This window comes from Silurus meridionalis, chromosome 7 (genome assembly GCF_014805685.1).
Source record: "Silurus meridionalis isolate SWU-2019-XX chromosome 7, ASM1480568v1, whole genome shotgun sequence".
NCBI lineage: Eukaryota > Metazoa > Chordata > Actinopteri > Siluriformes > Siluridae > Silurus > Silurus meridionalis.
This window is the reverse complement of record NC_060890.1, coordinates 13863710-13879499: the sequence shown is the minus strand read 5'-3', so window position 1 is coordinate 13879499 and position 15790 is coordinate 13863710. Positions and strand designations below refer to the sequence as shown.

Here is a 15790-nt window from a genome sequence, read left to right as displayed (position 1 = left end):
GAAAGAAATAAGCTGATTTGTCAGAAGCCATTAAACACATACATAACAGTCATTTTGAAAACATGTTTGAGATAAAGGGCAAGGGGAAGGAAAGCAGGCAGATGCAGTACTGCAGCACACGTTCACGTTGAGGCAAGGGCCTTAATACAGCTCGTTAATTAATGCACCCTAAATTCAATTAAACTGCTCTATTAAACTGATTAACACGGTACATTAAACTGCTTCTAAATCCTTATTGGATCTGTGATCAGGAACATCACAAATGTAAACAGTTACCCCAAAATGAAACATAACATGTAGGCTATGGATTTATAATGCTAGCGCTTTAAAAAAACACACCCATTTTTCTTTAAGCATATATAATATTGGTTAATATTCTTCTCAGTATGTTTAATATGCTTTGACTTTTGGCCTGCACTTCTGTTCTGTGGCTGATGTTGACATGCTTGTGATGTGGGTTTTGGTTTACCAGCATCATTACTGCAATGGACAGGATGTGTGTGTGCCACTGTTTTCCTACCTGTTTTGGGATCCACGTCTGTCTGTAGGTGTGGAGGAGGGTTCCCCGGTGTGAAGTGTTCATTGCTGTAGGTGATCAGAGGTGTAAGCGGGTGCACATGATGAGGGTGCTGTACCACTGGGACCTTATTCGACTGTAGAGACAGAAAGAAGACAACAAGGTGTTAAGGTATTTTTAATAAGTATAATATAGCTAATTGTGCTACAAGTCTGTCAAGAAGTAACTAAATGCTGCGCCATCAAATCGATCGTGCTGATTCCACTCCAGCCACAGACCTGTGTTCAGCGTAGTGCGGTTTTGAAATGAAAAACTCTTGTACAGATGTACTGGGCCACAGGATATTAAGACGGACATTAGACATAGAAAAAAAGCCCCCATGGTTGCCGGTTACACTATACGCCGCTCTCACCCATGGCTTTGCCCAAAGCTATCATTACAAGCACAATCAGAGAAACCACCTAATAAACAAAATGGCAGGCAATCCAAACACACTCCAGCAGCAGCCCACAAGTCTCCTACTTATCTCGCTCTCCCTCTCAGCTCCCCCTTTTACTGTGGCTCTAACTCACAGCTCTCTGCACATCCCTGTCCCCCTCATTCCCCCCTCCTTTTCCTTCAGGCTCTGGTTTTTGGGGAGGGCTTGCTTTATAAAATACTGGGAGGGGAGGTCGAGAAAATCCATTTCTGCGTTGTGGCCAAATTGGTTTTAGCTATGTAATCTGCTCTTTGTGCTCCTAAGTGGCACAGGCCCCATTTTCAATTACCCAAGATTACAGTTGAGCAGAGGGGTGCTGAAGCATAGCCTGGCATTAGCGGATTCCCAGCACACTCTACCTAACCAGATTATGGCTCCGCTGTAGATTAGACAGGCCCCACCGCAGCCTGCACGCGAATTACAGTCTGCCTGCATTTTACCAACAATCCTTTTATTTGTCAGAACACATCGTAGTGAAGCTAAGCTCTGATGAGGAGCAAGAGGTGAAGTCCTGTTCTTCTGCTCACCTGCCCAAGTTATGCTTGGAAGGGCATGTAATAGCTTGTCACTTGCTTCTCTTATGAAACAAGTCAAATCTGGCTCACAGTGAGATGCTGTGAGGGATGGGTTGTCACGAAGTAGATACAATGCATATGAAACAATGACTGTGAAAACTTATACAGGCTTTTTGAAAGGGAACACAAGCCATCCTTTTGTTCAGGCTAATCTCTTGGAGTCACCCCCCTCCTGCATTTAGCCAAGGAGGGACCTTGCATGTTGAAGGTTGACTACAGCTTCGGTCTGAGTAGTTAAAGCATTCAGCTAGGGCCCCCTCAGCTACGAAAAGAGTGAGAGAGTGAGAACGAGAGAGGGGCCACATTAAGTTAGGAGGGGGTTGGGGGGTGTTCCACTCCACCATATTCCCAATGAAAGATTAATGAACTGAACAGAGCTGCTGGGATAAAGAAAAGGGCTCTGGGGACTCATTCAGGGTCCTGAGCACAGCTACGGCTATAGAGAAAGAGTTAGTAAAGAAAAAAAAAACAGCGAGTGTTAGGAACGGAGAGGCAACTTGTTAAATCTGGAAATAGAAGGTCTGGGAGTGTTTTATATATTATTATTAAATCCCATAATCAGAAAAAAAGATGACAGCTGCCAAACACAGCTGACGAGTTTGCCATTGAGGCAGCAATGCCCTGGTCCACCCATCTCCCTCATAACCTCCCCCTCCATAATGATGTGAAAGAATGTTGTCAATTCTCCCTGTGCTGAAAGGCTTTAGTAGCCATTTAAATGAGTTCTTTTGTCCAAGGCTCTCCATTGAGAGACAGTTCCAAATGGCTATCCACTGCGACCACATTCACCCAGAGACAAGCCAAATGATTTACATCACAGTCAGTTCGGGCCTAACAGGCGCCCTTTCAAACGCCCCACGTTTAATAGGGAGACATTCCGTTTATCTGGAGCGCTGGCTACAGTTATACTCTCGCCACACAATAACACGGTCCTGAAAACACTACCGGGACGGAGGAGAGCTGAGAACTGGAAATACACTTTTAAATAATACAAAGCCCCAATAGCTCCGGTGTGACATTAAGTAGAGCAAGATTTAAACGTTGTGGACTTGTGTCAGGGTACAGCTCCAAATATCCTCACTGAACTTTCATGAAATTTATGTAAAACTAAGACCTACATATAAATAATTCTATATAAAGACATTTATTTAATGAAATATAACCCTTTAAATTTTCTACTCAATAACATCTGCTCCTAACAATCCTGCCTTTGATACCTCTCATACACAAAAATAACAATGCAGGTGGACACATCAGTTGTCTTATATTATAGAATCAGATCTTGCAAACATTCTCTCCTCAGAAGACTATTCAACTCTATTAAATCCTCAGTCTTTAGAAAAGCCCCACTTTAAACTTGGCATATTGACCTCTTCTGCTATTATACGACGGCTTCACACTGTTCCTCCAGACATGGCTAATTGTCTCTAGCGGTTGTAGGGAGTAAAGAAGACCACCTACACACAAACACCACAACAGTTTTCTCACAATCGTACTTTATGACTAAGACGCACACTGATGTTTACGTGTGAAAAAAAAAAGGATGATAAAGGCGTCTTATTTATATCATCTGTAAAGTAAAGTGTTGTGTTCAAGCGTTTCTCAGTGCCTCCCACAACCAGCATCACTGACAGGTAGAAAAAGATCATTAAAAGGTTAACTGGAAATGAAAGCAAATGAAATAAACATACTTTTTGACACCTGCCTTAGAAAGTGTGAGAGTGCTTGGAGCACCGCTGCTCATTCTTGCCAAAGTAATGTGAATGACAGTTCATGCTTGGGGTCGTGACCCTTAGAGGTGGTCCTACAAAGGCCCAACTGTTTGAATGGAAAGTGTAGAGAGGCCTGTTTGTCACACTCGTTTCACTGGTGCGTCTGTCAAGTCCTGTCGCTAGAACGCACATAAAATCCTGACCCAACGTGCTAGATATCAGATACTGGTCAAATGACACTTTTAAATATTGTTATACATCAGCGTGATGTTGTGCCGAGCAGCGGATCAGACATGCTATGGATGTCAGAGGCAGAGGGATGAGGGACAGAGACGTGGACAAAGCAAGACAAGCTGTTTGCGCTGCGTTTCCACTCAGTGGCACCTTGCGCAGCAATTTAAAGCCTAAATGTGAAGGTGGTGACCCTGTGGTCCCCCGGGGGCCCGGGAGCTTCTCCCTGTTTTATGTCATGATCTGATGAGTTGTCAGTAGGGCCTGCGGGCCCTAATGAGCTGTGGTGAGGTTGCGGTTTTGGGGGCTTTGACAGCGCTGTGATGGATAGGGGACTCTCAGGCCTGCAAATTCCAGAGCTAGCAGGAAACGCTGCCAGAGACTTGAACTGAAGGAGTGAACGTGCCAGTGGCGTGCATCCAAGTACACAGAGGGACACGATGCAGAAAACACACTCACATACATGCTGAGTATACACACGAGAGTCACATGCACTTTAACCGAGAAGGAATAGGAAAAATGTGTTAAGAACAGGATATGAAATCAGTTATTAATATACAATTGTGTAACACTTAAAAAGCAGTCACATGGCTTTCTGGGTCAAAGACCAGACATTAATGTAAAAGACATAAACATAAAAGCTCTCTTATGATTGTGTTGTTGTTTTTTTATTGTTATTGTTTGTGGTAAAAAAAGATTGAAAATGTTCATTAGATATTAAAGCTGGTTTTACTAATATTTGTGTTATTAATGTTTGTTTCTGTCAATGTTTTCCTTTTGTCTCTAATTAAAAAAGGATCTGTATCTGTAAAAAATTATGACTGAATAAAAATAATGTGGATTATAGGAATTTAACTTGAACGTATGACAGTTGTGTAGTTCTAATTAATGCTGAACAAATTCATCAGTTGTTAAGGGAAAAATATCATTATAAGAGGTAAAAATATAAAATATACAATCCATCTGCTTAGTTTTTTTTATGCACAACCCCAATAAACACTATGGAACATGTACTTGTCACACACACAGATATACACAAACAGAAACACAGAGGCGTCCCTCAAAAATGGTCTAAACGATCCTACAACAATAAGAACTAAAACTGCAGAAGGATGAGTACTCACCCAGGCAGTGAGAGTGAGCGGCCAGCAGCGGGCCTGTTGGAGCAGAGAGAGGCTGGAGGGCAGCGTTGCTCTCTTCCCAGCCCCTTCATCCAGCCCCAACGCCAGGCCTTCCCTCAGGTTCATAACTACGTCCCCCTCCCCTCTACAACTTCGCTCAGTTGCTGCAGCCAGCAACAAACTGCACGCCTTCTTTTCTTCCTCCCTTTTCTTCCCCTTTTTTCTTTTTCAGCCCTGTTTTCTGCCCCAGAACTCTTTTTGTGTTTAAGCAGACGCATGTGTCCCCCCCCCAAAAAAGCCCAACTTCACCAGCTCGCTATATTGCCGGGGATGATTTTGTGCGTTGAGAATGGCAGGAAGCGGGTCTCAAGATGCCCGATCAGTGCTCGTACTCCTCAACCTCATCACACATCTCTCTCCATCTTCACACGGCTCAGCTCAACTCAACCCATTCCTCTTTAACGGCCAGCCCAGCTCGCTGCTCCAGCAAACTTTCAAATAGTTACCCAAAAAAAAAAGAGAAAAAAACCCAAACAAAAAAAAAAGAAAGAAAGAAAAGCATAGGAGCTCAAAAAATAAGAAAGAAAGCCTGTGTGAGTTTACGCTACTGCAGAGAAATCTTCCCACTAGCAAAGAGATGTCTACAAAAAAACATAAAAATTGTAAAAAAAAAAAAGAAAAGAAAAAGAAAAGAAAAAGAAAAAAAGAAAATTTTACTTCTTACTTTGTGTGTGTATGTGTGTGTGTAAGCGATATGTGTTTGTGTGTGGGCTCTAAACTGCCTCCAGGATGCCCAAAAACAAGCAGCTTGAAAAGCCTCGGCTACAACAAGGCAAAGTGAGCAAGGCGAGTGAAGGACACAAAGAAAGAATGAGAAAGAGAGAGAGAGAGAGAGAGAGAGAGAGAGAGAGAGAGAGAGAGAGAGAGAGAGAGGGAGAGAGAAAAAAAAGCAGGAGAAAAGAAGACACAACAGCATCCACAAGGAGAGGGCAAGATCAGCAAAGTGTGGCATGTAGTCACTTAACGCTGTAATTCTGACACTTGTCGTGTGTGTGTGTGTGTGTGTGTGTGTGTGTGTGTGTGTGTAGGGAAGGGAGGGAAGAGCAGAGAAAGGTATTTTTCTCTACTTGTCTCTTGCTTTATAAATAGGAAGAAGAGAATAAAGAAGATCCTGTGTTTAACTCTTGCTGACCTCTCCAGGCCTAAAAGCTGAATACACAAGGCCGTGGCCTCAAGTGCACCAACCACATTTTCTCCTTTATCCACCGCACACACGTTTAAAACGTCATTGCACTGGAATCATTTCTGTAAATGTGCAGCGGACGCAGCGTGCACTTTTTTCACCTTGCTGGACTGAACAAGACTCCACAACAGAAGCACACACTGGTGTCACCATATCCACACCCCGCCACATCGCACATTATTGCTTTTACATGATTTTATTTAATGCAAAAAAATTAAAATCTCTATTTTACAATTTCCTCAAGAAATTAATTTGAACTACATTAGTCTCTCTCTCTCTCTCTCTCTCTCTCTCTCTCTCTCTCTATATATATATATATATATATATATATATTCAACTTTATATATATATATATATATATATATATATATATATATATATATATATATATATATACACACACACACACATATACATACACACACACACACACACAAACACAAACACACCACACACAAATTTATTATATTTCTGCTCTACTGTAAAAACAAAAAGAAAAGAAAATAGAAAGAATCAGGAACGGGAGAAAATGTAGTTGAATTGAAAGACAGTACTAATATATCTGAAGCACTACTAAAATTTGCTATTTTGTCACACTTGCTGTCCAGCTCTCGGCTGGTGTTTGGCGGCCTTCCTGAGGCCTTTAATGCCCGAGCTGAGCCCTGGGAAAGTCTCATAGACGCTGCACACAAAAGCAGCAGGCTGCAGTGTGACAAGTGAAAGAACGGCAGCAGCGTGGCAGCTAATTGCCTTCAATCCTTTTTTGTCCATTTAGCCGCCTGACACTTGCACACACACCTTCATCACGCTCGCCGTTTCTACAGCAAACTGGCAGCCTGACCGCTACTGACCAGCAGCGCACAATCCCCCGGCACTTGTACACCCCTTACCCCTCACAGAAACTGCATATATTATATTATATTATATATATATATTATAACAAATAATATCATTTGCAGAATTAAAAATATAAATAAATATAAATAAAATCTCAAAGATAGACAACATGCAATTTAGGTTAGAATGCAGAATTAACAATTAACATAACATAGTATAGTATAATATTTGCAATAATAATAATAATAATAATAATAATTATAATAATAACAACAAATAATAATATGACTATGACCACCATTACAATATTATTATTATTGCTGTTCTTAATATTTTCAATAATAATAATAATAATAATAATAATAATAATAATAATAATAATAATAATAATAATAATTAATATTAGTAGTAATAATAATAGTAATAATAAATAATGCAAATACTGCTAACACTACTGTTAATAATAATAAAAAGAATAAACATATTTTTGTAACGTTTAATTTTATAAACCCAATTTTACATCTATATTAATATTTAACTTATAATGAATTCAATGGAGCGTAAACACTTCGCACACATAATTTTTAAAAATATAACGCACTGAATATTTTATAAAATTCCTTATCATCAATTGCAATTTAAAAAAAATAAATTGAACACAACAGAAACATAAACATGATTTTATATGTAATATAGTGTAGAATATTCCATATACAACGGCAATTTATTATTTCCACGCCACCTAAAATATTACATCTATTACAGTTTAAATGTAATAAAATTGTCGATATTAAATCTTCAATTAATAAGTGAAATATACGTGCTAATAAATGCATTCAAATATTTGTAGAAAAGAACGTTTCTTTTTTCCCCGAAATGATTTATCCCCTTTTCAAACATTTTAGGAGAGTTCTTGTCTGTATAAAAAGCTGGATGAGCGCGCCTGACAGGACAATCAAACAGAGCAGCCGTTCATTATAGAATATTGTCAAGCTGTCACTATCAACTTAAGTGATATAAATGGCCAAATATCAATGGCAATGGAAAATGAGAAGAAAATAACTGCCATGTCAAAAAAACAGGGAAATTGAAAATCAAATGAAAGGTATCATTTAAATTAATAGAAAAAAATAGATAGAAAAATAAAGTCTTACCATTTAAAAAAGCTCTATATGGGATGGGGTCCTGATGCTGCTTGGTTCCTGGTTAAAACAAGCATGCTGACACTCGCCCGAGCGCTTTGACTACAACACGCACCTCACCATGTCATCTGCTAATCCACTGGAGGGCAGCACCTCATCTGCAGCAGCCCGGCAGCCCTGATCTCCTCCGTCCGATAACACAACACTCCAATATACAGCATTCCCACTCGCCCGACCGCGTCCTGAACCTGTTACCGAACGGGAGCCTGCACCTTCAGCCCGGGAGCTACACTCAGTTGCCGGCTCACACTACTGAACATGTTCTCTCGCTCCCTCACTCGCTCTCTGGAAGTGGAGAAGATCCCTCTCTCTCTTCCCCCCAGTCATCTTCATATCGGCTTTAATAAGCCCTTTACTGTCCATCTCTCTTTTTCTGCTATGTTGAAAGAACAACAACAAAAAAAAGACAGAAGGGGAAAAAAGAGAAGGGTTCTCCCGGTTTCTGCAGCTCCCCGAGCTGAACGATACTCGAGCCTCTTCTATAGGAGTTGCCCTAACTTGGCTAAACTCGAGCAGCAGGGTGTCCCTCGTCATGTCATTAATCCCTAACGCCACGCTCCGTTCTCAGCGGCAGGAAAAATAAAACACAAAAGCAGGGAAAAAAGGAGTGCAGAAAAAGTCAGAGCGAGTAATCCGATGTGACTCGGAGCGGCTGGATGCGGACACTTCGCCACATCGCCCCGCGCTCCTGCTCACCTCACCACGCACAAAGTTTGATGTGGGGACACAAGGCATCAGAAACGGATAGAAAAGACAAACTGACATTTATCAACAAAAGAGTTGTGCACATGGAAGCTAAGCTTTTCAACTTGCAAGCGAGTCACAGTAATCTTTAAGACAACACGGCAAAAAGAAAAAAAAAAGTGAACAAAAAAGAGGCGAAACATAAAGTCAAACCGCCAAAACAGTCTAAAATCAACAGCAATAAAACGCTGTAAAACCGACAACTATAACGAAGCGCGCTAATTTCTGGAAGATGAGCAACGGGAAAATTAAGCAGGAGGACTGATGGCTGGAAGTGAGGAAGCCCACTCTTAAAGCCGTGATCCGACCAAACGCCGTGCCACCGCTGTGAGCCTTTTAACCATAGCAGAAAAAAATCACCATTGATCTTCAAATGGCGATAATTGAAAAGATCAAAAAGATTTAACAAAAAACTGAGAATGTGCTGACTTACCATGTTACGTTCCTTTTTTTTGGTCGAAACTTTGCGTTTAAAAAAAAAAAAGGGGAAAAATATTTGCTCAAAGATGCAGCATCGGAGGTGTCAAATTTTCGCACTGGTCTCTTGATCGTATTACTTCTGCAGCCCTGCCTTCCAATGCGTCTGAACTTTTTCCCTTTCTCTTTTATTTCGTTTGTGCTACCTAGCCTTTTTTTGTTTAAGACTTTAAAAGCTTTCAGCTCAGTAAACCAGCACAAATTATCTTGCCGCCTTGCGCAGCTCTGATGCTTTGGCTGCTAACTTTGGAAGGCCCTTTACTACTGCATCAAAATTAGCATTGTCAAAGCAGTTAATGAATATTAATATTGTATTTGTCATTGGAGCTGGCCCGTTGCTGAACTCCAAGTCATCCATCAGGGACAAGATTAAGCACACAATTATTTCTGACTGACAGCGACTAAATCTGCCTGATTTTTTTTTTTCTTCTTTCAACAATTTAAAGAAAAAGACACTATCGGGTTTGGGCACCACTCAGAAGATAATAAACCCTGTTTAATAGACTTTTATTGAGTCAACATTTTATTGCGTGTGTGAAGGAGAATATAGGCAGAAAATAATACAAAATACTGTTCTATCATTCTGAGTATTTTTGATAAGCACATTCAAAAAAGCAGTTTGAACACATTCCTAACACACGACTCCATTTAACCTTAACGGGCTGCAATTTAATTTCACAGACAATATTTTTTACATCACACATGACCCAATCCCGGGGAAATCAGCGAGCAAATCACGCTCTGAACATGAAAGAATCGGATGAACCGCTTGATAAACGGCTATGAAATAATTATAAAAGAATTATGGAGCAGTAATCTTGAAAATGCCAGGACTGATTTTTCTCTTCAGCAATTTTTCATTGTGATCGTCCTGGACCACACAGACTGCACTAAACCCAAACCGACCCATTCACACTTTCCTCACCTCGACTTCAAACCCAAACTCGCACACACTTCACACACGGCCGCACATGCAGCACAAATTTATCAACCTTTCCAAATTTAAAAAAAAAATCTTTATTTCCTTCTTTTTTCAAAATTATTAATTGTTGTTTAAAAACAGATTTTATTATTTTTTTTGCAAGAATTCTACATCAAAATCACTTCATCAAGAACATCTTACCTTACACACTGCCTTAGATAAATTGGCCAAGTAATGTGCCATTTAATCCAGCTCAATTTCAGCTGTACGCTCCATCAGTAACAGCGAGCGCGTGCAGCCCAAATACACGGCAACGCACGCATACACAGTGGTGTTTGTGACATTAGAATAACATCAAGATTAAGTAAGATGAAGATCAGCGCATGAGCTACGAGCTACGAGTTTTTTGGAACTCTGGCGGCTTTCGCCCCCACATGATCAGAAGCCCTACCACAAACAATCCTCTTTCTGAAATTGGAATAATTTTTTTTCGTCTTTCCTCTAAAAAATAGGCGAATAAACAGTGAAGTGAAAAGGCACAGACAGGGGGTTTAGGAATGACAGATGCGACGGCTCTAATGCTATCGGAGCAGTGAATCGGTACGGGCGTGGGTCAAGCTGTGGTTTCACCTTAGAGCTGTGCGCTCCTGCTGACCACCCCGTTGCTCCCCTAATACCATTAGTACCCTTAGATGAACACACTAAATTGGGCTTTTGTTCTGGTGGAGCTGCTCTGAGGCAGCAGGCTCGGGTTTACCAATACAATCACGGGAAAAAAATGAGAAAAGCCGCTTACGAGTTGCATTCAGGTCTTCTGTGGTGTTTTTTCTATTACATTTGAACGCCGTCGATCGCGAGAGTTACGGATTCTGCAGTCTTTTTTATTTTTTATTTTTGTTCTGTTGAATTAAAATCTTCCGAACTAAATTTGCAATTCCAAAACTGAGATTTTAAAGTGCAATATGTGTCTTATTAATGTTGTAAAATTGTAAATTTGATATTTGAGGAATTTCTAGTTGATATTGTGTAGATTGTGCAGATGCCGAGTAGCAAAAACAGTTAAAGCAAATAAGAATAAATACCAATGATTTTTAAATAAATACCCTTTAATAATTATTAAAATTTAAAATATATTTTTTTACTGTTAATTTTGCATAAATAAATTGATTTTATATAACATATATATGTAGCCAAAATGGGTTTGCTGAAATAAATACAAATGACTAAAAATATAAAATAAATATATATAAATTTACTTTTATAACATACAATGTTATAGAAAATAAATACTCTCTCTCGCTCTTTTTATATATATATATATATATATATATATATATATATATATATATATATATATATATATATATATATATATATATATATATATATATATATATATATATATATATATATATATATATATATATATATATATATATATATATATATATATATACAATACAATTTATTAGAAAATTCAAAAGGATAAAATTTATTATTATAAAAATATTTTTAAGAATTGTGTGATTATTGACATAAAATTGGTTACATACAATAAATAAATGTAACAGTATAGTTTTATGTTAATTGCAAATTATTACTTTACACAATATCTGGGGGAAATATACATTGTTCAGATCTACGGTCAATAAAAGCAGGAAGCCCAGAGAAACCAAAAATATAAAACATTCAAAAATACAAGCCAGCATAAAAAAGAAAAAACCACAGAAATTCAGTGTTGAATCAGTGTCAAGTAAAGAAGTGCGAACTGAGATGAAAAGACGCCGCCTGTTAATGTGCACTGAGCGCGGCAGAAATGGATGCGATGTGTGCGGTGTGTGTGTGTGCGGTGTGTGTGTGTGTGTGTGTGTGTGTGTAGAGGATGGAGGAGAGGCAGAGAGGTGCAGAGTGGCTGCCGGCACAGCATGATCACATCAGCACTAGTATCAAATTAACTCTCCAACTTTGAAACTTATTGATCTGCTATTAAGACACTAGTGAACTTGATGAAGTGAGTGCTGTAGGTGACTCGGGGACTTCAAAGTCTTGCGCAAGCCACATAAAACAAGCTGCTTTGATTTCTTTTTTTCACTTTAGAGCTGAAGAGGTAGCATTAAAAGAAGCCCCGATGCCTCCTTTCTGCCTTCCATTCAACCGGTTCCTGAGTCGTGCCCCGGCTTCGACCTCAACGCCTTTTCCTCCTCTACGTCCAGCACCATGGCTTCATACAGCCGGCAAATTTACACTGACTGTGCGCATTAGGACAACCTCAGACACAGCATAAACAACTTATACACCCCTCCAACGCACAACTCCGTGGCAGCGAAATTATAACACGCGGCTAAGATCATCGACGCAGATCTAAAAATGTCAGCATTCCTATTCAGGAAGTGGAGAAATTCAGTTCTCTGTGTACAATACACTAAAGCACGAGAAGAGAAATATTGAATGATGAGAACACAAAAATATGATTAATAATGTCATTAAGACCTCTACTGTGGTACTGGGTGGAGATGCAAGAGAACAGAACAAAATCTTTAATACCTGTCTATAATTCCAAAATTATATTTATCTAAAAAATTTCAGAAAAGAAAAGAAATAAAAGAACAATTTTATTGATACTTTTTTATTTGCATATATAATATCTAAAATGCAAGCTGCCTTTTTTGATTATTTGACTTTCCAGTTCCTCCTGTAAGAAACGGCTGCTAAATGGATTTCAACAAGCGCTTTTGTAAACAGAGAAGGTAAAATAGCTCAAGTTTACACACAAGGCCTCATCCAGCCTACAGGGGTTTGCTAAAATAAATATTAAATATTAACAACTAAATTAATCATTGAGAGGACACTGCCTGTGCTCGGGCTTCAAATCTCAAGAGGAGTGTGCCGTGGCACTGAGTGTTAGTGCTAAGCTGTCTGTGTGTGTGGGTGTGTGTGTGTGTGTGTAATTAAGAAGCCTAAACAGATGACAAATAGGAGACAGTTAAACATTTACTGTGTGTTTTTCTTTCCCCCTTCACACTCATTTATTTAGTTATGTAAGGAATCAAAGAGGGGGTGTGAAGCACCTAACAAGAGACAGGAGATGAGAGTGTGTTTAAACACCACACCTGAACATGACAGTCTGCATGGGAACACAATGAGAAATTGTCTCGACATGTCTCCCACCTTTTTTTTTTTTTTTTGCTTTAAATATAGATACAACACATCATTACGCTACATAGCATTTATTTTCCTGCAAGTTACTCTAGAATAAAAATAAATGTAGAATAAATATAATATAGAACAAAATACAATTTTAAAATATCATATCATAAACCGTAAAAACTACTCTGTATGACGTTAAATGCAATATCTATATTGCTCTTATTTTTTTGTGCCCTGCTGCAGAGAATCAGTGTCAGTTCTCTGCGCTACAGAAATAGTGCAGCACAAGAAAGAGAAGGAACAATGCCTCAAGCGCTCACGTCATATTTAACCCACTTGCAATATCGAACGAAAAGTTATCACTTCCATCGTGGAGGGAAAAACATATAGTGCACTGATGGGAGAAGCAGGAGGAGAAGCCGACGAGGTATAAAAAAAAAAAAAAAAAAAAAAAGAGCCTAGTGCCACAAGCACCAAGCACATAGAACAACTTTCACCAATTAGTGAGGAGGAAGAGGGAGAGAGAGAGAGAGAGAGAGAGAGAGAGAGAAAGAGAAAGGCATTGCTGCTCAAAGAGCCTGGGCCTCACGGCAAACCTGTCATGCCGGCTGGATTGATCAACAGGCCCACCATTTCTAATGGCATGCTGTCATGAAGCTGCAGCTATTGGGAGCCACCTGCCTCTCGGCTTGTAGACAGCAAAGTGTGCGTGTATGATATGGTATGGGGTGTGCAGCTGGGTCTATATGTTACCGGCTCCGCTACAGGGCAGCCAGGGCGTGTAACTCTGCCCTATCTTTAACCAGCAATGTGAGGATGAGCCGATTTTCTCCTCTGAGCTTTCTTGCTTTATCAGCCCTCGGGTGCTCATGTGTGACACCTTTAACAATACTGCTGATACAACACACGCCGGCTACAGCAAGACACACACCCGCGAGACACTCTGAAATGTTTGAATGCAAGGGCTTTGACTGTTACACTGCATCAGAAACAAATGGCATGGTTTATGAAAAAAACTTAGGGAAGTTCTAATCTTATTTATTAATATTAAAACTACTCATATGGTTTTACAGAATTACTGGTGTTTATATCTATATTTAACTACAAGTCTGAATTGGTTTAGTTCATCATAATAAATGTACCTTACAATAATTATTGTAATAACTGCTCCATTGTACAAATAAATAAAGTATTAGTGCATTTACTACAAGTAATTGAAGTGGATTTAGCTCTTCAAAAGTAATGACACCTTTCACTAAATTCAAAAATACATTCAAACACAAAAAAAAATCCCTTACCCTGGTATGTACATGTACAATGCTAAGTAAAACTTGCGATAAAACCAATATAACGTCCAATAATACGATCAATTATATGTCCTTCGTTCCGTGCTGCCGTGCTAACGATTTAAAGTCAACTGAAAGTTACAGAACTTTCGAGTTCAAGGTGGTGCTACTCAATTGGAGTGTATGTCACGTACAGGTAACCTTTTTATCGCGTCTGCCTCTGGTCTCATCAGTCGATGAAATTCTCTGCCCGCGGCAGTGGCTTAGCCAAGGGACACCGACCAATAGAAAAATATTTCATTGTGTTAGCATTTCAAATGGCGGGCGGAGGGCGGGTGGTATGTTTGGGAGAAGAAGAAGCGCTAACCGATAGCTGCTAGTGGAATTAATTGGCTATTCCGAGAATAATGTCCCTTACTCTGGATCCTCGGAGGGCCAAGCGCCGATGGAGTCCACTTTTTTCGGTGTCTTCAAAAAGAAGACCGCTTGGGGGTACTGGCTGTATTAGGGTTTGAGCTCATTCCCCTAAAGGCCGGCAAAAAATAATCAGAAGCACTGAACCAAACTCAGCTAATCCACAGCCTAATTAAAAACACAGAACCCTATTACACTGAGCCATATTGCCAATCAACAAATACATATTTGCGAGAAAATATTTTCTCCATTTGAACAGCACCCCGTTTTTCCATTTTTTACAGCACTGTGATAAAAAATTAAGTTCTTCAAAACCTTAAAACTGTGCAACACATGATATCTCAGAGCAATGGCTTTTTCTTTATCTGGGATTTCAGCCAGTGTTCAATAAATGGCTAAAGATGGTGCTACCATGGAGGTGCTTCAATCCTTTTATTCAAGGGGATTTGAGTCTGAGCTCTGTTCCACATCACCCAAACACATGCAATGACCCTAACTGATATTGGTGCATCTCTTAGACATATCTTAATCTAACCTTTTGAAAGCTCTACAGCTTTTCAAACTCAAAACAGCATAAAGAATGAGCATTGTTTGAAGAGGGGAGAGTAGCCCTGGGAGATGAGTCCTCCTTGTCTGGCCTGGTGCAGGGCAGGAGCCCTCTGGACACACAGCTGCTTAGAGACACCTAGCAGAACCTCCACAAAGAAAGGGAAAAAATAAAAACCTAAACAAATCCACATAAAATTAACCAAAAGAAAAGGGTGAATTTGTCCAAAAAGTTATTCCAAATGTTTGGAGTCTGTGGGACTAAATGCATGGTTGGGTGTCAATTTCATCCCAAATAAAGGATGGATGGGAGAATTAGTTATACGCCTTTCGGGTTG

General features: G+C 39.5%; 1 protein-coding gene across 18 annotated transcripts in view; it reads right to left on the bottom strand.

Annotated features, from left to right (window-relative positions):
- tcf7l2 (transcription factor 7 like 2) overlaps positions 1-15790 on the bottom strand; it is a 76173-nt gene that overhangs the window by 14940 nt on the left and 45443 nt on the right. For all 18 annotated transcript variants that reach the window (XM_046853486.1, XM_046853488.1, XM_046853494.1 and 15 more), the window contains exon 5: positions 521-653. In XM_046853486.1, coding sequence (XP_046709442.1) covers positions 521-653 — 133 coding nt within the window. The remainder of the gene's footprint in view (positions 1-520; positions 654-15790) is intronic.